Source organism: Dysidea avara, chromosome 6, assembly GCF_963678975.1.
Source record: "Dysidea avara chromosome 6, odDysAvar1.4, whole genome shotgun sequence".
Classification (NCBI taxonomy): domain Eukaryota; kingdom Metazoa; phylum Porifera; class Demospongiae; order Dictyoceratida; family Dysideidae; genus Dysidea; species Dysidea avara.
The window spans coordinates 24,880,546-24,904,872 of NC_089277.1; the positions used below are offsets into that span (position 1 = coordinate 24,880,546).

Below are 24,327 nucleotides of genomic sequence, written 5' to 3' on the forward strand. Positions count from 1 at the left end.
ACTTAGCCTTTATTCTAACTATGGTTAGTGCCTGATGTAATTTTGTATCTATTGTGTTCTTGTAATTGCTACAGTGTAGCTCACACGCTGTGATGCTAGGTATGCTGACAATATGTAACTAAGGGAACTGCATTTTCTGAGTGCTACAATAAATGATTTCCTAAGATGTAATACAGCAGTACAAGAGCAGATGGCCTCATTCAGTTAATAATTTTTTTTTCTAGATTTTAGATGATAAGGAATAATTGTTCACATTCCTAAACATATAGCCTCACACATTGTTCCTGTCCACTATAATTCTACACGGTTTGTACAGTTAGCCATACATTTTTTTGTGTTGATCTCACTGTGTAAGCTACAAGACTGAACACAAGAAGATGCAAAATCTGTGCGCAGGAAGAAAAATCACACACACACACGCATGTACACACACACACACACACACACACACACACACATACACACACACACACACACACACACACACATACATAGTCGGTAGCTATGGATGTGGTTGTCAAAATAAGTTACAGTCTGTACATTATACATATGCAATACCTGTAACATGTTGCTAATGTAACATACAGCTACAAATACAGCAGAAAATTATACTGTGTCTCAAACTACTCTATATTGCCATTTTCTTTACAAATAATAGTATTACTAATCAAAGAACCACGTGGTGAATGTAACTCTTTTACTGTTTCAGAATTCACACCGCTTCCAGTTTCATTTAACAGTGGTGCTAGTTCAGGATCACTCTTTCTACAAACACATCTCCATTCACACCACAGTGAGTTACAGTATGATTGCCAGTAGATGAGTGTAAAAAGTGACTGGTCTTTATCTGCACTAGGAGCTACCCTTGTGTTATATATCACCAAACCAACTAGTATAAAACTGAATGCCACCAGGTAGAGGGGAGAGAACTAGAATAAATAAATAAAATGTATAATTATATAATAGCATTATATAAACAACAGAACAGTTTAAGGGAAAGCTTATGTCACAATATATCTTAAGCAAAATGTCTTATCGTGTACATATATACAATGTAAACTCTATTTCCATGATTGCATTAAAGACAGATGTGTTGTGGAGCCAAAGAAGCTGGCATGCAGTAACAGGAAAATGCAATTTTCACACCTATGTAACTCTGTGCTCACTTATGTATCTAATAGAAGCAATTTTTCTATTGGAGTTTCCCACAAGGTACACGGACAGACCATTTACCAAAGTGAGGAGTAACCACCACAGAATTATTTTTGGTGGCTTGAAGGAGATTTTGGTTGAATCAGATTTAAAGCAAACGTAACAAACATGATTATTATAATAGTGCAGTCACCTTAATAGAGCATTCAATAACAAACAATCATATTTGTATTTCACTCTATCTCAGTCTTTGATTACAACAAAAGTGGGCATGACCCCCTGTTATGTGCATCAATTACACAACATAGAGAACTGCTGTTTTACAGCAAAATACAAAATAATGCATACACACAAATATACTTACCACATTGTTAAATAAAAATAATCCAAACAGAAGGTTATAAACATTTGCACAAAGAACACACAGATCAAAAATGGTAGCACTGGATATCTTCAGTAGTACAGTACAGAGGACATAGAAGGGATACAAGCATCCAACATATCCAGCAAAGCACAACACTACATACAAAAACAATCTTTCAACCAAACCGTTCACCTGAAAAGTTACAGACATTTGATATTACATCTATATGCATGGCTACATAGTACATGCCGTTTTCAGTACATACTTCACAGAAATTCCCGAATATTGTTTAGTTACAGCCAAACAGGGGAATTGTACCTGAGGATAGTATGGGGTGGTCAAACAATGGTCAATTTTCATCTTTTTCATCAATTTTTTGTCACGATTGTTGTTAAATTCACTTCCTTGGTCAGAAGTAATGACCCTAGGTAATCCAAACTGCATGAATAACTGTGAAGTATAAAATAACGTGCATAAGTATAGGTTATTGTGCATATACAAGTATCTACATAATTCTATGCTCTCTTCAGATACCTTTGGAATGGTAACTGATAATACAGCAATGCTTTGTAATAACATACACTATATAGATGCATTTTGCTCACTGTTGTGACTGGAATTAGACTAAACACATGACAAACATGGACACCAGTGTAGATACACCTGTATACATGCATCGAATGGATATATAGCTATTTACTAGCTATATAAGTTTCAAAGCCTACTATGACATAGTGTAAATGCAGTTACAATGAACCGATACATAATTGTTATACAACTGCATATAAATTATATACGTAGCTAGCTACACATGTTTCAATCTAGATTGCTTAATTAGTTATATTTGTCAACTAAGTGTCTTGGTCTTTGAACGTCTAACTACAAGAGTCTCAATTTAAGGCTGTCAACTAACATGTTTACTAAAGCAAACATGCTGTGCTATACAGTACTTTAAACAAAGCATTTAACACAGTTGATGACTCCTTGTTATTACAAGCAAATGCCTGTACAAACTTGCTGAAGTAGTTGGACACTGTCCGAATGTAGCAATTTCCCTGAGTGGACTTATGCTTTAACGGTCCAATAAAATCTATTCCAATGTGGTACCAAGTTGATACAACTGGAAATGGGTTAAGCTCCAGTACTCCTGTGTCCATTTTCTTTGTCATCCTTTGACACACATCACATTCCTTCACCTTAGATGGTGTACACAAAAATAATAATGCCATAATTATTTATCATGTAATGTGCATGTAAAAATGAACAAATCTTTATAGTATTTAATGCTGACAGGCCATCAATGATTGTTTGCATATAAATGCACATAAAGCTTTGATAAATGAATTTTACCACAATGCACACCATTTATTATTTTGGGGTGCATTATCAACTTGTAATTATTAGCTAGCTGTGTTAGAATGTTACAGAGTCATATGCATTAAAGTATAGGCTATATGAAACGGAGTTTGTTAGTTGGTTGGACTCACAAAACTGAACAGATCAACAATATCTCTAATAAAGCAGTCAGATACAGCTACTGGGGCATTACAAAACAGTTATAAAAGTCTACAAGCAGTTAATGTACTCACCAGACAGTATTATTGCTATACACTTAGCAATGCATTGACATCCTTTCCTACTCCTGACCACATGTACCGTTCAGTAATCCTTGCCAGTCTTCTTTTTGACCCCATGTGACCTGATGTAGGGTGTATATGACAATATCTCAAAATCCTTTCTTTTTCTTTCAGATCCAATATGCACCTGACCTACATTAAGTACACGAACATAGCTACTACTGTAGTTGTAATTTGTCTTAACTAAGTACATGCTACTATTAAAAAAAGTTATAGAGCATGTACCTACTGCATGCATGAGCCAGCAGCTACAATATAAAGTTAATATAGCTTGCCATGTACGTAGCTATCAAATTAAACTAGTCATGATAGTTGCTAAATACACGATAGCTAATTATACTTTAGTCTCGTCCTTTTTGGTGTACAGAAGAGCTCCGTCTTCCAACGTGAATCTCGTTGCCTTTCGCCTAATACATCTCTTTTCTTTCTTCATACACCCCTGCCTGTATCTTTGCTCTTGAAGGTAGAGTAAGATGTCCTCGTGCATTTGCTTCTCGGTATCTTCAGGATCTTCCTCTTTGCCATCCATAATAGCACCATTGTTCGAGGCAACATTAGAATCGTCCATATGCAATATAGCTCTACCACATCCTTGACAGCTAGCTTAGTGAGCTGTGGTTTAGTTTCAAGCACACACTGAATATTTGTGCTGAGTGCGCTGTGCCGCTATATATAAAAACACAATTATATGAACATTTGTGTAACATTACTGACTAACTACTCTATTATTATTGTATGTGTAGTGTAATAAATAGAGTATACCTACTGTACGCATGCGCAATTGTGATTACCAAGTCACCACATTGTAGCACCACCGGTCGCTATTATTACAGTGGAGGTCCTACCGAGATCTGACAAAGGTGTCGTATTAATATGAGTTCTAGTGAGGAAACAACTGCTGTCATCACACAACTACTGGTAAGCCAGAAGTATGGTAAAATGAAAGATGTACTGTTCTAATGGTTAGAATTGTCACCAATGAAGATGTCCGCCTGCTTCCAAATCAATGTGTAATGACCCAGGTCCAATTGGATGGGGAGATCGGAGCAAGTAAGCAACTGCTGCTGGAAGGAAATTGTAAGCTTCTAGAGGAAAGAAGAATACAAATGCTGGATACCATTCTTCAGCCCACAGAAGATGGCACAGTTCAAGTCTTTTAGTGAGTCACCTGGCATTGTCTCAGAAGGTTGAGAAAGGGCTAGAAATTGGCAATGCACTACCAGTTGAGGTTGTGGCTGACAATGGAGACTATGTAGGTGATGACTCAATGGATGACAAATCAGGTACAGTTTTTATAGTTAGCACACATGAAGGTGAAGTTCAGCGACGTAAAGCTGAATTTAGACAGCTTCTGAATGGTGGAATGATCAACAGTAATTTGTCAACCAAGGATTGTCAACAAGCTTTGTCCTTTTTGGAGGAGTTTCATGGTGTGTTCAGTTTAGCAGAAGGAGAAAGGGGGGAAACCAACCTGGTGGAGCCTGGAGATGCTTGAGCAGAACGTCATCCAGCCATCCAACAGTCCCTGGGCCAGCTCTGTGGTTCTAGTTTGGAAGAAGAATGGCAGTTTACGATTTTGCGTGGACTATAGAGGTCTAAATTCAGTCACCAAGCCAGATCGATTCCCATTACCCAGGATAGACGACATGCTGGACCAGTTGGGGGAAATGAAGCATTTCTCAACCTTAGACTTGGCCTCTGGGTATTGGCAAGTCTGCATGAGCAGAACGGCCAGAGAGAAGACAGCTTTTGTGATGCAACAGGGCCTGTTCGAGTTTCGCGTCATGCCCTTTGGCTTGATGAATGCTCCTGCTGTCTTTCAGCATCTAATGCAACAGGTCATTGGTGTTCTGAACCTCTTGGAAGGACTAAACTTTGTTAGTGTTTACATAGACGATCTGCTGGTGTATTCGAAGACACTGGAGGAATACCTTCAACACTTGAGCATGATTTTGGATAGACGAAGGGAAGTCAACCTCAAGCTCCAACCTGCCAAGTGTCATTTCTTCAGACAATCTATTGAGTTTCTGGGACACATTCCTACCCCACAAGGACTGATGCCTAACGCTAAACAAGTTGCCGCTGTAAAGGATTTTCCTGTTCCTCAGAATGTCACGGATCTCTGCCGATTCTTGAGCTTAGCGTCATACTATCAACGCATTATTGCTGGATTTGCCAGGATAGCTTCACTACACCACTTGACCAAGAAAACTGTTAGATGGGAATGGACCGAAGGCTGTCAGTCTGCTTTCGATCAGTTGAAACAGAGTTTACTCAATTCTCCTGTTCTGGTATACCCTGATTTTGATGTTGATTTCGTTATGGAAACAGATGCTTGCATTGAAGGGCTTGGTGCCATTCTCTCTCAGAAGAAATCAGATGGTAAACTACACCCTGTGGCCTATGCTAGCAGGTCTACTTCATCAGCTGAGAGACACTATAGTACCACTGAACTCGAGACATTAGCTGTGGTCTGGGCAGTTCAGCATTTTAGAGCTTATCTATTTGGTCACAATGTGACAGTAATTACTGATCATTCAAATGTCAAGGCAGTGCTGGATAAGCCAGGCTCAATGGCAAGCATGCGAGATGGTGGCTCAAGATATTTAGTAGTGGTATTGTTAATGTATGTATAGTGCACCGACCAGGACGTGAAAATGTGGAGCTGATACCCTCTCTCGCTGCCCTGCAACTACGGAGACTACAGAAGCAACAGATCTTGATGATTTTGTGTTACGAGTAAGTTCTCAAGAAACAAGTATTAGTGACTTGTTCAATACTCCTGTGCCAACCAATGTGATACAGAATGACCTGCATCTAGAACAGAGGAAGGACTAGGGACCCGCCGATTATGCTGGCATAATTATGTGCATAATAGGTGCCTGAAAGCATTGAGCATAATGCTAGCATAATAGGTAGAATATTTGTGCAATAGTATGAATTCTTGCTTATAAAAGTAGCTATTACAGAAAGATCGATATACTCTAATAGAACAATCAAATAGCTGACTGTTCTATTAGAGTATATCGATCTTTTCTGTAATATGCATTTTGACAAGTAAGTTTGTGCTTCAGCCACTTATTATTTATCCATAAACTGGAAATTATTAGCAGAGCATGAGAACTGAGGCATAAATAATTGGGCACAATTTGAGCATAATAAGTAAGCATTGAGCATAAATTTAAGCATAATAGGTAAATTTTTTAGCAGTGCAGCATAGCATAATAGGTAAAATTATGAGCATAATCGGCGGGTCCCTAGGAAGGACCCTAAGCTCAAGACTATCATTACTCATTTGGAAGTAGTGTTGCCTCAAGATGAAGAGGAAGTACGGAGGATTGTAACACAAGCTACAAACTTAGTTATCCTTGATAATGTACTTTATTTTGTAGATAATAAGAGAGCAGGGAGGAGACGTGCGGCTGTTCCCAGTCACTTACGAAGTCAAATACTGGAACAGTACCATAGTGGGAAGATGTCGGGACACTTCTCTGGCAGTCGACTCTATGCCACTTTGTGCTACAGCTGGTGGTGGGAGAACATGTATACTGATGCAGTGAACTTTTGTAGTAAGTGTGCTGAGTGTTATATCGTGAATGGTACAGGAAACAAAAAGAAGCCACCACTCCACCCATTTCCAATGAAGAGGCCTTTTCAGATCATAGGCATTGACATAATGGAGTTGCCAAAGACAGCAAAGGGGAATCGTTATGTGGTAGTGATGCAAGATTTCTTAACGAAGTGGCCACTGGTGTTCCCAGTACTGGATCAGAAAGCTGGCAGGTTAGCAAGGCTAATTGTTGATGAACTGCTACCATTGTTTGGTGTTCCTGAGGCACTCTTGTGTGATCGTGGTGCTAATTTTCTAACTCATGTTATGCAGGATGTCTGTACATTGTTGGGGATCCACAAACTTAACACCACTGCCTACCATCCCCAGTGTGACGGGATGGTAGAGCGGCTAAACAGAACTGTGAAGGCAATGTTGAGAAAGCATGCAGCGAGGTTTGGGCCCCAGCGGGATCGCTATTTGGCAGGGGTGTTATGGGTATACAGGAATACACCTCATGAATCAACAAGAGAGAAGTCTTCCTTCCTGTTATTTGGGTATGATTGTTGTTTCCCTACAGAAGCAGCCCTCTTGCCTCCAGAGCCAATAGAGTATACTGATATTTCCGACTATTAGGAAGAGTTAGTGCTCAGTTTGTTGTCTGCAAGTGAGTTAGCAGCATTGAACATAAAAGCAGCTCAGAAGCGTTATAAGCGTCAGTATGACAGGCATGCTGCTCTCTCTAAGTATCAAGTGGGAGATTTAGTACTGATCAGATTTCCTCATGAAGAAATTGGAAACCAGAGGAAACTATCTCGTCCCTGGCATGGACCTTACAGAACTGTGGAATATAGGGATCCAGACCTGGTAGTAAAGAAGCAATTTTTCCCAGAAGGAAGGTACCATACAGGTACATCAGTTGAGGGCTTGTCCTTGTCCCCAATTGCCTATTGGATTCTACTGGTTTGGTGGGAATAGACACAGTATTGGCGGTGTCCCAAGGTGGGTGGAGCGATTGTTGCAGAGAGGTGCGATCCAGGATATGGGTGAATTAACCCAGAGTAATGCGACCCAACATGTGGATGATGTAATCAGAGACAACCTGGAAACTGACAACAACAGTGATAGCCAGCTCCTGGATGATGTAATCAGAGATGACCAGAAAACTGAGGCCCATAGAGATGACCAGCTCCCGGCAGAACTAGAGAGTCATGGCAAGGCCACTGCTAACCAAGGTGTGGATCAACTCTGTTCATTGAACCTGAGGTACAACTTGAGAGATCCCTACCAGGAGACCACCTTCCACATACAAATAAGACATCACGTTCGGGACAAACTTCTTCCATAGGGAGGGAGTGATGTAACATTACTGACTATCTACTATTGCATGTGTAGTGTATTAAATAGAGTGTACCTACCGTATGCATGCGCAGTTCTAATTACCAAGTCACCACGTTGTAGCACCAAAGTCAGACCGGTTGCTATTATTACATTTGAACTACCTTTAACACAGCGATATCAAAGGCATTTAATTACCAGACAGACAAGATTTTTGTTGACTGTAGCTTATTTTTACGTCCGGACCGGCTTTTATGTTCCATTACAAAGCTATAGCTAATAACTAGAAATCCGCTGTATGGAAGCTGATGGTGGAAGTTTTATTAGGGGGACCAGTTGAAGCAGGGCGGACCATCTACCGCAACTTTACATAGTCCGGCCTGATTATTTGCAAATGAGGTGTGGCAGTTGATCCGGCTGGACCACTTGCGGCAGGGGACCATCTGCAGCATGACAGCCTCACCGTCAGCTTTTCAGACCCCACTGTCAGTAAATGTTGCAACTCATGTGATTTGACAAGTGATGATTTCTCACAACACTACACGCAGCATTTTATATTGCTGCAGGTACAATTCCTTGTCATTTCGCTATAAACAACATCAGTACACAAAGAAAAGCTAAGATTCTATTTAATGCTCACTATCACGTGATCGCAAGTTTAAATGTGAGTGAGTTGGAGGGAAGGTATCAGTATGGATAGTTATAAAAACCGGAATTGAAATGGGAAATGAAACAAAACGAAATCAACTTACAGTGTAGTGGAGGACAATCACTATATTATGCACAGTTACACTATAATATATGCACGCACTACCTGTTTATGCATCAAGCAAGACTCCAGGTGGCAGATTTCTCTGCACAGCGCTTATCGATTAGAAATATCAAACACCTGCTCTTATCCGAAGGGTCTGGGGACTCTACAATAGAAAGTTCTGTGCTTGGGTAGGTGAGCGTTGATTGTCCCTTACCACTTTCATAAGAGGAGTGACTGGGAATAACTACTTGATTATAACAAACCAGCGGCGGAGGAAGTAGTTGATATGAGGGGGGGCTCCGCTGAGCTGACCCAGACTTATTTCTATAGTTTGGTAAGGTGAGACCAAAAAAAAAAAGGTCACAACCAACTGACAAGAGCTTTCCACCTCACCAGCTACCATTTATAGCTGATAAACTACATAAAAATCCTTACACAGCTCGCTACACACTGACTACTTTATTAGAGTGACTGCTCTATTAGAGTATCTCGATCTTTATCACGGTTTTCAGCCCCACTCCAAGAAAGATAATTTCGGTGTGATATCATTCTGAGGGGGGGCTAAGCCCCCCCTCAGCAGACCGAGGGGGGGCTTTAGCCCCTTAGCCCCCCCCCCCCCCCTTTCCGCCGCCTATGTAACAAACCATTTTGAATACGGTAATGATTGGCTGAACTGAGTGGGTCAACGAGTCTGAAGCCATGCCTTTAAGAGAGGAATGAAGCCATATGTGGCTATTATGGCACACTTCTTTATAAAAATGGTTAAGGGACAATCAACACTCACCTACCCAAACACAAAACTTTTCTATTGTAGAGTCTCCAGACCCTTCAGATAGGAGCAGGCACTTAATAACTCTAAGGTCACTTCAAATAATTTCTCTGTTTCCCGTGTCTGATTACTGTCAGCTCAAAATATTCCATTATTCCCTATTCTTCCATTATTTTCTGGTTATTCTTGCATTCTGTACAGGTTCAGTAAAGCCATCTTATAACAGTGTTAGCTCACATGTCAGCGGTGCTGCATTTGCGTTATTTTGCAACTTAAAAGGAAGGTACAAACTTAAGCATGCTTTTATGCAGCTTTTTGCAGTTGTGCCAGGCAAATAATAGCTGAAAAGGCTGCCAATGTTGTAATGAAATAGTGGAAATGGACCACCCGCCCGCATGCAAATATGCTTGAGCCTAGGATGGGAAACAGAGAATTTATTTGGAGTGGCCTAATCGATAAGCGCCATGCAGAGAAATCTGCCACCTGGAGTCTTGCTTGATGCATAAACAGGTACTGCGTACATATATTATAGCGTAACTGTGCATAATATAGTGATTGTCCTCCACTACACTGTAGGCTGCTTTCGTTTCGTTTCGTTTCCCATTTTTTATAACTATCCTATCAGTATAATGGCTAGTCTCGCGTAGCCAGACCACTACTTTTCTTTTGTGTGGGCGTAGGGAAAAGTAGGGTCTGGTACACCTGAATTAAGAATTCTGTGTAACGTTCCGGCCAGGGTGAATGTTGATTGCTGCTGATTGGCGAAGCCCTAAACTTCTTAGACCTGCAAAAGTTACGCGCGCCCTTCAGCTGCAACACAAGAGACTGACGGTACGCAGCTAGTCTCGCGTGGCCAGACCCTTTCCGCGCACCCGCTTATAATTTCCAATCGATAAGCGGCTGCGCGAAAAGGGTCTGGCCACGCGAGACTAGTACGCAGCGATCAGGCTGCACTTTTATAAGAAGTTTAGGGCTTCGCCAATCAGCAGCAATCAACATCACCCTGACTGCAGTGGAACGTTACACAGAATTCTTAATGCAGGTGTACCAGACCCTACTTTTCCCGACGCCCACACAAAAGAAATGTAGTGGTCTGGCATGTCCGCAGGCTGGCTACGCGAGACTATATAATGGCGGCTTCCTGATCGAATTAGTGTTAAAACAACTCACTGGTAGGCTTCCTAAATGAATACAATCATCTCTATTATCCAGCGATGTTTTCTTCACACTCTATCGATGATTTCTGCTCTGGTGGCTGTTGTGACTGGAATCCAGCAAAACACGCCGGTGACGCACGTGACAATATTTTTTTTTTGTCACATCTAGCTAACCTACTACATTATGGTTTCTGTACCTTGAAAGTACAGTAGGTCAGCTCTCCGTTCTAGTTTAGCTACCCCTCTAAAACACAATAGCTAATGGGATCGTGCATTGGGAAAGGTGAGTGTTAGTAGTTAGCTAACTGTACCACGTACGTAGTAAAGGTATTTATGAGCGACATTTGTGAGCATATTTTTGTTACTGGTGCCGAATAACTATCGTCCATTATCACAGGTCAGGACCAGTTTTCACATGACTTGATAGTAGCTCACAACCAATACCGGGCTAAACACAACGCTCCGCCACTTCGCTGGAACAGCAGAGCTGCAAAAGCCGCACAGAGACGGGCCAACCAATTAGCCAAAGAGAGGGCACTCCGGAACGGAGACCACGAAGGTATGGGACAAAATCTTGCGTGGTTAAGTGGTAAAGAACGCACTGGAAAAGGGGCCACGGATATGTGGTACAACGGAATACGTGGATATGATTTTAACAATCCGGCCTGGATTCACTCGTGGTGAGGCTGGTCTTTTCACGCAGCTAGTCTGGGTAGAGACTACACAGATCGGAGCTGGCAAAGCGACAGACGGTGCCGGCCAAACTTTCGTCGTAGCTAACTACATTCCACCTGGGAACGTCGTGGGCCGACAAAACTTTGAAATAAACGTACATAGAGCAAAAGTAGATTATTAATATAGCTACTGCCACTATCAGTGTAGCTATGTATGCATTCCAAAATTTGTTTCATGTAGCTAGCTATAGGATTTAAATATGTTTCAAGATAACAATTAGCTAACTGTATTGTAATTTTTTTTTTTTTAAAGTAAATTGAAGAAGTGTTATATAAAGGGAAAAAGCACAAAATACAGCTACAATACAAACTACTCTACAACTAAACTACAAACACAATTAATTACAACAGCGGTTTGGGGAAAGGAAAATCAGAGTCCTCACACTGCAAAGCCCAGTACCGTAAAATCATACGGGCATTGTTCATCCATAAAGAAACTGAAAGTTGTTGTAACAAATGTTTACGAGCCTGTTTGGTTGACGCACCACTTCTGGCTGTGGTGTGTTCAGTGATGGTACGAAGGGTTTGAAGCGCAAATGGTGACCAAACACCAAAAGTTTCTACAACAAGTGGGACAAAGTCACACCCCACATCCTCTACAGCATCTTGATGTCTCTGGTCCTTGGCTAACTCACCAGCTGCAGCAGCTACCCCAGCACAAGAAGAAAAAGAAATGTGAGAAGGTTGGGTAGTGCTACGAACAGACACATCAAAATAAGCTGGACGAACATGCTGAAAATCAAGGTGGTACACATCACCTGGGCGAGAATTATCTTCATAAGAAACACGTTGTTCCTTCAAAACTCCTGAGTGACTCTGGGACAAAGCATGACAAACAATGTCAACTAGAGCATCATGGCGACGAATTCTCATAGGACCATGGGAACATTCCAGAAGATGGTCACCAAATTGGTCAATGGAAACAAGACACACACATAATGGGGAAAGTGGAAATAGAGGAATTCCGAGCCACAAACGAAGGCCAACAACACTGAAACTCAGGACCAGGAATAGCCAGAGCAAGGGAGACTTGGGGAATAGCTTTGAGCCATCACTGTATTGTAATTGTAATATGCAATATTTAACAACTAAGTGGCCGATAAATTATAGTACCGGCACCGGTTACGAACGTGAACAACTATTTTACCGGCAGAAGTCCATCATTTGCTGGACTATCAAACAAACCAGTTGTCTCTAGGCGAGCTAGAGTTGGTACGCGTCCAATATGCCCCGAGCATTCGACTTTAGGGCACGCGTCTAGTAGGTTTCCCCGAGCATTCAACTTTAGGGCACAAGTCTAGTAGGTTGCCCCGAGCATTCCACTTTAGAGGATGCGAAAAGTCAGTACTGAGTTCCTTAGCGTTAGGAGTAGGCTAGGGTTCAGCTTTGGTAATTCTTCACTCTTGTTATATATAAAAGTCACTTCAGTCGGATGTTTATAAGGTAGAAACTAAGGTAAGTAATTAGTTAGTACCAGTACTAGTGGTAAAATGGTTACGAGCATTGCTTATGAGTACGGATTCCCGGGTTCGAGCCCCTGCTGAGACTTTTTTTTGTTTGTTTGTTTCGCTTTCTTAGGTTTTTTGTCTAAGTTTTTTTTAATGCACGTGACTGCCGGCACTATATAACTTGCCAATATTTAAACAGGGAGTCCACTCAGCTTAAGCTGATTTTTAATGAAACCCTTTAAACAGCATACAAAAATACTCAACAACACAAACATACACACCAGCAATAAAGACACTTGATTAAAATACAAATACTTAAATGGTAGCCTCCACAACTGTTAATGCCAAACTGTCCCATAAAATCATATTTCCTCACCACACCTACTTTGGGTATATTTTCCGTATGTGGTCGCGTGAGTCCCACTTTTTATTTTATGCATGTAGCTATACATGTTCAAACGTCACCAACGATCAGTAGTTACGTACCATGCAGTAGCTATATAGTCCCTCGAATAGTTCTATAAAACCATTTGCAACCAGATTAAAATGTTTAAACAACAAAATAATTATATTCAGTACATAACTTAATACCGGTTGAAAATCTAGTCTGTAAATTCTCACAAGTTAACTTTCTTACATGCTTGATCACCACTATTACTTTAGGGAGTCCTTGCATGATCATTTTTGATCAAGTGCAAATTAACCTGTTGACTGCTTTATTCAATTTTGATCCTGGTAGCAAATAGTTCTACCAGATCGGTATTCTGCGTTGTTTACAATGAACATGTGTTGAGAATCCAAACAACAGAAAGTGCTATATACAGGAGCACCCAAGACGAATATAGAAAAATTATTCCTAAGATATAGCTATATTGTGCTATAATATTTATATTGACATTTGATGTTGGCTCATTCTTTACTGGATGATAGTTCACGTGGAAGAGCAAAATAATTGAAGGCAATACAGATTACAGTTTAAGAGTATAATAAAAGTTATCCCTTGTAAAGCACAGTTGTTTGCATATTCATATAGGTGCAACTCACTGCATGATGAAGGATAATGATAATCAATGAAGTAAGCAGTACATTGTACACAAACAGACTATAGCTACATTTCCATTAAAATAAACAATGCTTCTGTAATTCTGTTTGAAAAATAAGTGGTATCAAAGTAAGCCGGCTGTGTTACACTGATACAATTTAACAATTATAATCTATTAGTTCCATATTTTAGTGTACAGTACTGGATGTTAGTACACCAGAATCACCAGACCACTCCTAGCAACAAAATATGAAACCTAGCTTGTACTAGATTACAGAGGTGGGTCTTCAGAAACTATATCAATTGAAATGCCAGTACATGCATAGCTACTCACAGTATAGGCCATACACTAGGCTGAACCATGTGAAGTCCAACTACGTATCACTGCCCAGCAAACCACTACTGGACCCTGGAGATACCTGTGTACCACTCAGGTAGGTACTAGCTAGAGTCAATTTGGGTAAGGGGAATTAGTATAACCCACTAATAAATTGCAAGTATATAGCAGTAAAGAATTTCCAAAAATTTTTAATGATCCCAATACCACTATGCGAGATAATACGTATGGACAGTTGGGCATTGTTTTCTTAATTGTCAATGGATCACTACATAGCTGGAGCAATGTGACTATTTTTAGCTTATGCAACAACAACAACAGCAACAATCGGTCATCACCAGATATTGAATTGGAACTCTGCGATTACCAGTTGCAGGTGGTGTATAACTACGTTCTTGACAGAGCTACCTCATATACATGCATGCATGCACACAGCCACACACATGCACAATGTCATGCTCTCAAACTCCACATACCTATGCTGCAGCAAATATTATTACAATGAAGTCACTAAACTTTGTAAAGTGTAATCCAAGCAAGTGCAATGAATATAATTTGTGGGGCTGCTTACATCATTCAACTACATAAATTACAATATGCATCAGCCATTTGGGACCTCATTTATGTGCCAGACATGACTGCCATTAATTAAAAGAATAACAAGCCAAATTAAACAACATGTTTTCTGAACTAAAATTGGCTCCTTACATATTTGCCAACTTATTTCAAGACTTACAATGCTATATAAAGGTCTTCATGATCTGATTACACTAAAAGTACATCAATACTCCTATCATTTTACACATTTTCAGTATTCATTCACTTAAATGGGCCAGCATACCAGGTGAATCCCAAGTGGCCATGGCATAATAGCATGCTCATGGAAGACAAACTTATATATTTGAGTGTAGGTTTTAAGTGAGAGCTTAGTTATTATAACTCAAATCAATAATACAGACTATATACAACACAATAATTATCTATTTGTATACATGTTACAACATTATAGTCTAATACAACCATACTATCAGTAAGAGTTCAGATTAGTGTAAGTTTTTAGGTAAGAATGCATCACATTCCCCCACATAAGACAGACTGTAGGTGGATTGTGCATGTTGATTTTGGAGGGAGTTTCAATTCTGAGTGCAAGTTGGCAAAAAGAAATCATTTTTGTCGCTGCTGCTTGAATTTTTACTTGTTGTAAGGACTGCAACTGTGGTACTTGTGGACAGTTGTGGCTAACTCTGTCAGTTTGAATGAGGTTTTTCCCAGTAATCCATTTATGTAAGAAATCTCTGGTTTTGCAGTGTAATTTTGTGTCATGACATTTTTAATCTGTAGGAGTAATCTATATTTGATGGGGACATAGTTTTTGTCCAAGTGGAAGAGTTGCAGGACAATATTTTGATCATACAGGCGCCACAATGTTTGCTACTAATGTGAAGGGGGATCACAAGAAGATTGACCCTACATTTTTGGGACAAAACAAATACATTGGTAGGAAACACCAATGATGGGGGCATTGTATGTTATGTATCAACAAGGACTTCAATGCCAGCAAGATATTCCTTCGCTAATGGATGGACTAGGGAGTACTACAGATATCTCATGTCCTAAAAGTTACCATACACAATCATTCTCTGTAGTTTCTAATACACTACATTGTGATCACATATTGGCCTGGAGTTCTTCCTGGTGGGATCACTACCATGTGATTCTTATGAAGAGACCAGAGAGCTCACCTGTGCTTGCTACAATAAATGATTTCCTAAGATGTAATACAGGAGCGGATGGCCTCATGCAGTTGGTAAATTATTTTCTAGATTTTAGATGATAAGGAATCAGTGCTCACATTCCTAAACATATAGCCTCACACATTGTTCCTATCCACTGTAACTCTACGGTTTGTACAGTTAGCCATACATTTTTTTGTGTTGATCTCGTTACATCACTGTGTAAGCTACAAGACTGAGCAAAAGAAGATGCTAAATCTGTGCACAGGAAGAAAAATCACACACACACGCACGTATGCACAGACTAATACACCAAAAAAAATTTCTAATTTAATAAAGTCAAGTGAGTTACAATTACAATTGCCAAAATTACAGCACTAGCATTGGTGCATTCCTTACATGCAGGCATGTGATTGTGCTAATGAGTTACACATTTTCAGTTGTTGATTTTTCAAACTGAACATTGAGAAAGAGTGTTCTTTGACAAATATCACATGTCCCATTTAGTTACATAAACCATAAACACACACACACACACAAACACACACAGTCGCTAGCTATGGATGTGGCTTTCAAAATAAATTACAGTCTGTACATTTATACATATACAATACCTGTAACATGCTGCTAATGCAACATATAGCTACATATACAGCAGAAGACTATACTGTGTCTCTGTTCACAACAAAACTACTCTATATTGCCATTTTCTTTACAAATAATAGTATTACTAGTCAAAGAACCACGTGGTGAATGTAACTCTTTTACTGTTTCAGAATTCACACCACTTCCGGATCCAGTTGCATTTAACAGTGGTGCTAATTCAGGATCACTCTTTCTACAAACACATCTCCATTCACACCACAGTGAGTTACAGTATGATTGCCAGTAGATGAGTGTAAAAGGTGACTGGTCTTTATCTGCACTAGGAGCTACCCTTGTGTTATATATCACCAAACCAAGTAGTATAAAACTGAATGCCACCAGGTAGAGGGGAGAGAACTAGAATAAACAAATAAAATGTATATATAAAAGCATTAGGTAAACAACAGAACAGTTTAAGGGAAAGCTTATGTCACAATATACGTATCTTAAGAAAAATGTCTTATCGTGTACATATATATAGTGTAAATTCTATTTCCACGATTGCATTCTGATTATCAAGACAGACAGTAGTGTGTTGAGTATCCAAAGAAGCTGGCATGCAATAACAGGAAAGTACAATTTTCACACATATGTAACTCTGTGCTCACTTATGTGTCTAATAGAAGCAATTTTTCTATTGGAGTTGCCCACAAGGTACATGGACAGACCATTTAGCGAAGTGAGGAGTAACCACCACAGAATTATTTTTGGTGGCTTGAAGGAGATTTTAGTTGAATCAGATTTAAAGCAAATGTAACAAACATGATTATTATAATAGTGCAGTCACCTTAATAGAGCATTCAATAATCATATTTGTATTTCACTCTATCTCAGTCTTTGATTACAACAAAAGTGGGCATGACCCCCTGTTATGTGCATCAATTACACAATGTAGAGAACTGCTGTTTTACAGCAAAATACAAAATAATGCATTCACACAAATATACTTACCACATTGTTAAATAAAAATAATCCAAACAGAAGATTATAAACATTTGCACAAAGAACACACAAATCAAAAATGGTAGCACTGGATATCTTCAGTAGTACAGTACAGAGGACATAGAAAGGATACAAGCATCCAACATATCCAGCAAAGCACAACACTACATATAAAAATGTACATAATATATACAATATCATTGTTATGTATGCACATACAAGGCACAACATTAAAATATCTGACACAGTGATACAGTACTTTACATTATACATACAGTATTTCTTCAGGTACAATATGCTCATTGACAAAATACTCTAATTGATCAGTCAATTCTATGTTCAGTTTCTTCGTAAATTACAAATATTTATTTGTGTTAACAATCATTGTATCCATAGATACACAAATAAAATATATTTATGCAACATGTCATCTATAATCATTTGTCACAGTATTAATGCTTTTCTTAACACAAGTACGTATTTGAGTGTTCGCATAATTTGTCTTAAATAGTACGAGATGTGTATACCACGTGTACAATTTAATATACAACCAGAGCTACATAAGCCTACTGCACAAAGTGCTTGTATTTTATTTGCCGTATTGTTGAGTATACACCTGTAAATTGAGTTTATTCCTGTTCCAACTGTCTATCACTATAACTCAAGACTATTCATCACAAAAGGCTGACACTTTGGCTATCCACTCCTTTGTTACTATATTTTGTTACTATACATAATAGTAGTACAATAAAAATGGAATTCAAGGAATGTGCAAAAATGGCTGGTTTTTGTTCAGCGGGTTACAAATGTTTTTTTTTTGGCAACGTTGTCAATGACTACAGGGTTAATAAACATACAGCATTTATAAGCAGTACAAAATTACCTTTAAACACACCGGAAACACTTGGTGCAGTAGTAACACTGTATACCAACTCTCAAGTAAGAGGTCAGTGGTTTGATTCCCACTGTAAGTACATTTTTTGTTGTTGGCTTTAGACTACTTTTAGGAACACGTTTTTATGGGTATTTGAACATTCTATTAGAGTATATCAATCTTTTTCATGGTTTTCAGCCCCACTCCAAGAAGGATAATTTTGGCTTGATATCATTCTGAGGGGGGGACTAAGCCCCCTTCCACAGACTGAGGGGGAGTTCAGTTTCCCCCCACCACCTATTAAGTCTACAACTCTTTAAAGGACAGGACATGCTGGAGATGATTGAAACATCCTGGGAAGACAAGTACGGAGTATGGCCTTTATTAATTTTGAAGATTTCAGCATGCGTAATAGATTGTTATTTGGCTTTTACTGTGATATAATATCATGCACTACTCCAGCTTGTTTCAGTACTTTTTATTGATGTGCTATGGTCCCTACTCTAGCTGAAATTCCAAATTTTTTGTGTACTTGTTTGTTAACTTTTTTTTGTATATAATATTATTATGATTGGTGAACCCACGCATACCGTGAAAGAAATGGAGCCGAGCGCCCCAGCTATATCAATTATTGTCTGAAAAGTGAAGTATTCATTACACTCCGTTGTCAGCTATGTTAGACCCGTTAGACAGCATTACATGTTCGAAAAGCACCCCTGCAATCCACGCATACTGCATCAAAAGAAAGAAATGGGCACGCCCCAGTTATATCAATTGTGACCAGATTTGCGAAAAGGTACCTTTTTCACACATAAAATTTGACACATTTTTTCAACTTCCAAACATTGTAACGTTTGTATCATTGCAAGCATGTGACTGCAATTTTCCATGAATATGCCTACATTAGTTGGTGATACAAAGAGAAAGTCAATCAGTGCAAGGAGTCAACAGTTATGACATTTCGTTTGCTGGTATGTCAAATGTGTGGAAAAGGTACCTTTTCGCAAATCCGGTCACAATTATTGTCTGAAAAGTGAAGTATCCATTACACTTCATTGTCAGCCGTCACACAGCAGTACGAGTCAAGAACTATTCAAAAAGCACCTCTGCAATCAAAGTACCCACTACACGACTTCCATTACGAAGGGGAGCCATCACGTGCTATCGCTAATCAACACTTTTCGCTGTCAGCAAAGATGAATGGAACACAAAGGAGGACACTGGTAACTCCATGAAGAATGCATTGTACATACTGCGGTATGCCAAAAGGCACCTCTCGGGCTGAACCGACATCGAATAGTAAAAAAATCAAGCCTGTATGTAGCCTTAGCCGTTATCGAGTTACACTTGTCTGAAGGCATCAGTCGGTGAATTACTCAGGCAGTCAGTTACTCAGTCAGTCAGTAGAAAATTCCATTTAATATTAAAATTCCATAGCAACTTGTTGAAAACGCTTTGGGTCAATTTGAAAACTTGCTTGGGCTTAGTTTTACCTAACCGATACTGCCTCATCGTCATCAGGGAAAAGTGAGGCTGGTTTTAAGAGATTTTTCATGGGCCACACCCACTCCTTTGTGGTCCCTACTATACAGTACTATCATAAGTACTGTATGATAACTCATATATTAATATTTCAGTGATGTAACTCAAGGATATTTCATTATATTACTTAGTTACCACAGAAGGTAATAATATCATATAAAGCGTTACATAAGTAATGCATTACCCCAACACTGGGCATAAATTATCTTGTCTACAAACTCTTGAAAGCCATGGGTAGTTTCATCTGTGCTGAATATTTCATATGTGTAGCTGCAGGACAGCAATAACAGGGAAAACAAATTACAGGCACTTAATAAATGGCTATAGTTTATGAAGGCAATGTTAGGCAGAATTGACTGTTGTTACCACTTTGTAGTACTGTAACACTCATAAGGTATATGAGAATTACATTTAGCTATAAAAAAGAATGCTACTTCTGTTAGGTTTTTTGAGATCCTGTTACACACACAAACATACATATGTACCTATTGGCAAACTCCACTGAATCCTTGCAATATTGTGTCTTTCCAAAACACATCTGTAACGAATTAAGATGCAAATATGGAGTTATTCACAGATAATAGCTTGCATAGTAGTAATCATATGTGCCTGTACATTCAAGTTATACACACTAGCATATCTTGTAACATTATATACTATAAGCCAAGTCATTTCGCCTATAAAAATCTGTCATAAGTTCCACAATTTAGCCACACATGTGCACACATGCATTGGCACACACACATACATACTGTACACACACACACATACATACTGTACACACACACACACATTCATAGCAAAATAAGCAAAGCCTTTAGCTGCCGTGCTAGCATGGTCACGTCTATCCAGTGAACCAGCACTGGGACACCTGTACGCTACTCAGGTGCTAGGAGTCAGCACAGGCAAATCCTCCTGGGGCAGGACTAGTAACCCACAGGAGGCTGTACCATGTCCCACAGGTGAAGGTTACTATGGACACCCGAGGTCCCAACTGGATCTTGTGTGAGACATGGACACCAGGTCTCATGGAAAGAAGTCATGGAGCCTGAAGTTCCACAGCGACCTCAACAAGACAGACAGTTGACCACACCAGGTACCCATTGATGTTACAGCTGGGAGGGATACTTCCCCAGTTGACACCAGGCCCCGATATACAGCTGGGTAGACTGGAGTAATGTGATGTTAAGTTTTTTGCTCAAGAAAACAGCAACACCACCAAATTGGCATACCTGGCATCAAATCTTGGAACCTTTTGATTACCAGGCCCGTGCTCTAGCCACTTTGCTATGCTGCCTCACACACAGACACACAAACACACACAACACACACGTCACCATGAAATTATGAAACACTCACAATTGTGCAGAGGAGATGCATATACCAAATATTGAAATCATTCCCAAATACTCAGTAATTGAGCGTGTCTTGATAATGTGTTCCTGAGCAACCATGACAACAGAGTTAGTCATAGCTCCCACCAAACACAGCATATCACCCAGCACTTCATTTCTACCTGTACAACAGAAAGGAACAGCATTACAAATGCTCACACACTTGTTAAAAATATCTCAGTATTACTTTGATTTTAAAAAATGCTGTTTAGAACTAAAATTGGTCAAATAATGTAATAAATGATATGTAAATTACTCAGTCCATTCTTATAAAACATACACCTACAGCTGAAACATTCGAATAAATTTTCAGAACAAGGGCACAGATAAAAGAACGCACACTGATTCACTTCCTTAGGCACGACAGAATATATAACCTGAGTACATGATGGTGTGTGCAGCAATTTCAACTTCAACTGTTAATGCATAAAATAAGAAAAACTATGCAAGCTTCCATAGTCATACCAGGGTGGCCGAGTGGTTAAGGCGTTAGACTTAAGATCTAATATGTATATGCACACATGGGTTCGAACCCCATTCCTGGTATTTGCTTTTTTTCCTCTTTTCTTTATTTTGCCTGTTTTCTCCCCCTTTTTTCTTTCCTTTTTCTATTTATATCAACCAATCCGTCTACAAGCTAACCATGTAATGAATTCTAAAACAAGGAAGGAGGGAACAACTTCTGTATGTATTTGTGTGTATGTACATGCACTGTATGTGTGTGCTGTGTTATTACTTCCAACAAACATGATGCTTATCAACTGTACCATGTGAAGAATTGTTGCCCTCAGAGTCAGCAAGAAACAGAGACACCACTCCAAATATAGAAATAGTCATTCCAATGTAGTGTATCATCTTGTATTGTACTCTCAAGCACAGTAGGGATAGTATGACTGTACCAACTATGGTGAATCCATTAAGAATTGACTGTAAAAGACACACGTAAAGTACAAAAGTAACAGCACAAAATTTTGCTTTAAAAATAAGCATACATTATATTATGCATTTGCTTGTGTGTGTATGCATGTCCATTCCCGTGCTGCATTGATGAAACTGATAACACACCACTTGTTTATGGGGTGATATAGTACCCTTGTCCCTGAACTTTTAGTGGTGACAGCATGCAGGACAGGGTATTGCAAGTGAACAATACTCCAAACACAAGACAAAGCTTATAACTGAATATTTTAAGGGAAAAATATTTTTTTGCTGATTTCAAGGTTTTGGGGGTTAACAGCAAAAATTTTATCCTTGAAATATTTAGACCTCCATATAGTCCAATACATTTTGGGAGTGTTTGAAAAATTTAAATTAGGTAACATTGCCCAACCTCGAAAAATTTGCCCCTCAAAATATCTTAGGCTATATGGTAAACAGTACCCAAATAAAATCATCAGATCCAGGTCCCTGCTATTGTCCATGCATGGCCTTCCAGGATGGTCCTGGTCCCCAAATGTAAAGCATCCAAATGGTTACTGGATGTTCCTTATGGAAGAGGCTTGTGAAAGTAGACTCCCAAGCTGTTTTAAATTGTTTGTGTTGTGTGTGTGTGTGTGCACAGTATGCGTCCATTTAGTACCTCCATACCTCTATAAGTTATGATAGTATTGTTACATAGGCAGTGATGGGAGTAACGCATTACATATGTAACGCGTTACGTAATATTATTACTTTTGTAGTACCTAAGTAATATAACGAAATACGCTATAAAAACAGGTAATATAACTCAAGTTAGTTTACTTACAAACGTAACGCGTTACCTAAGTAATATAGTTACTGTAACGAGTCTAATATTACGTAATATTATTACTACAAGTAACGAAGTTACTAATCTCGTTAGTAATCCACTGAGTAACGCCTAGCCACAACGAAGTATTGAAGCCTACTGAATGAAGCTTATTCACCAGCTTCTTACTTATAACCAAGATTTGCACATTGCCCAACAACGAAATCATGTCACGTGATAAGGTGGTAGTTTCACACGTGACAGCTTATGGCTGTGGACACAAAGTAATATAATATGTAATATTATTACAGTTACTTTATTTTATGGGTAATATGTAACTGTAACTAAATAGTTTAGCTGCAAGTAATATGTAATATGTAACTTGTTACTTTTAAAAAGTAACTTGCCCAACACTGTACATAGGTACACACATCCCTACTGGTGTATATTTTCAACATTACTTAGTTCATAGATAACGTACGGTATGTACCCCTATAGTGCACACAATTTGCAGGGCATAAAAATGACACATTTTGCATGCTATATAGCTTTCCCTATATCAGTTGGAACCATAAAGTTCCTGAGAATTTATAGCAAAATATCAGCAAATGTAACATTCGTAGCTACCATACTTTGTCATACCTGAGCACTAGCAATAGTGGTATACTGGTATGCAAACACATTGAGGTAGTTCGTCTCAACATCTAAGACTGCTAGTAGAACATATTCCCACCAGTGTTCTCTGATCACTCTATCAATATCACCTCTACATGCTAAAGCTACTCCAAATGTTAGGAACAATGCAATATAGTTGGGAAAAGTTTGTGTACAAGCTACATTCTCCACATCATAGTGTAGTTGTAGTAACTGACTGAATACTCCAGTACCACTCAATAGTAACGCCATAATCTGACCAATGATCAGAGTTAGGATGAAAGCCCTGCTTGGAACACACGTGTATGACAGCGTCTAGTGCAGTCGCCAAAGTACTCACCTGTATTTTTCCGAGCACTCCATGATATACAAGTGGAGTGGTCACTTTAATACTAATAGGAGAAAACTCCCATGCAACTGTCTCCTCCTGCCTGTAATCACGAGCCTCGCCACGCCTTCTTCTTTAAAGCGCTTGCTTTTTCAAAAGTTGTAGTAGGCGCGGGCGCTTATATTCATAAGCGCTGATTAGGAAATT

General features: G+C 39.2%; 1 protein-coding gene, 1 long non-coding RNA gene and 1 other non-coding gene across 4 annotated transcripts; 1 reads left to right on the plus strand and 2 right to left on the minus strand.

Annotated features, from left to right (window-relative positions):
* Positions 1-457: 457 nt before the first annotated feature.
* Positions 458-24,261, minus strand: LOC136258658 (solute carrier family 35 member F2-like). Of its 2 annotated transcripts, none has more exons than XM_066051994.1 (7): positions 24,133-24,261; positions 23,781-24,078; positions 22,180-22,339; positions 21,378-21,534; positions 20,504-20,556; positions 1,517-1,671; positions 458-929 (listed from the first exon to the last, which is right to left on the minus strand). In XM_066051994.1, the coding sequence occupies exons 1-7, from the start codon at positions 24,153-24,155 to the stop codon at positions 624-626; spliced, it is 1,152 nt and encodes a 383-aa protein (XP_065908066.1). In that variant the 5' UTR covers positions 24,156-24,261; the 3' UTR covers positions 458-623. The 2 variants fall into 2 exon arrangements, with proteins under 2 accessions (XP_065908066.1, XP_065908065.1); XM_066051993.1 differs by lacking the exons at positions 458-929; positions 1,517-1,671 and adding exons at positions 16,495-17,017; positions 17,612-17,766.
* LOC136258659 (uncharacterized) lies at positions 2,499-10,846 on the minus strand. The gene is made up of 3 exons (XR_010702911.1): positions 10,735-10,846; positions 3,106-3,285; positions 2,499-2,712 (listed from the first exon to the last, which is right to left on the minus strand). It is a non-coding gene; the product is annotated as an uncharacterized lncRNA (long non-coding RNA).
* On the plus strand, positions 21,876-21,958 carry Trnal-uaa (transfer RNA leucine (anticodon UAA)). The gene has a single exon. It is a non-coding gene; the product is annotated as a tRNA-Leu (tRNA).
* Positions 24,262-24,327: the final 66 nt, after the last annotated feature.

What these genes read in the sequence shown, in the direction of transcription:
- LOC136258658 (XM_066051993.1), bottom strand. Translation starts at nt 24,155, where the DNA reads ATGGAGTGCTCGGAAAAATACAG. An exon ending in GGGCAACAATTCTTCACATG is followed by an intron (nt 21,535 to 22,179) that starts GTACAGTTGATA and finishes TCTGTTGTACAG; the next exon opens with GTAGAAATGAAGTGCTGGGT. An exon ending in TATTTTTATTTAACAATGTG is followed by an intron (nt 17,018 to 17,611) that starts GTAAGTATATTT and finishes TGTTTATTCTAG; the next exon opens with TTCTCTCCCCTCTACCTGGT.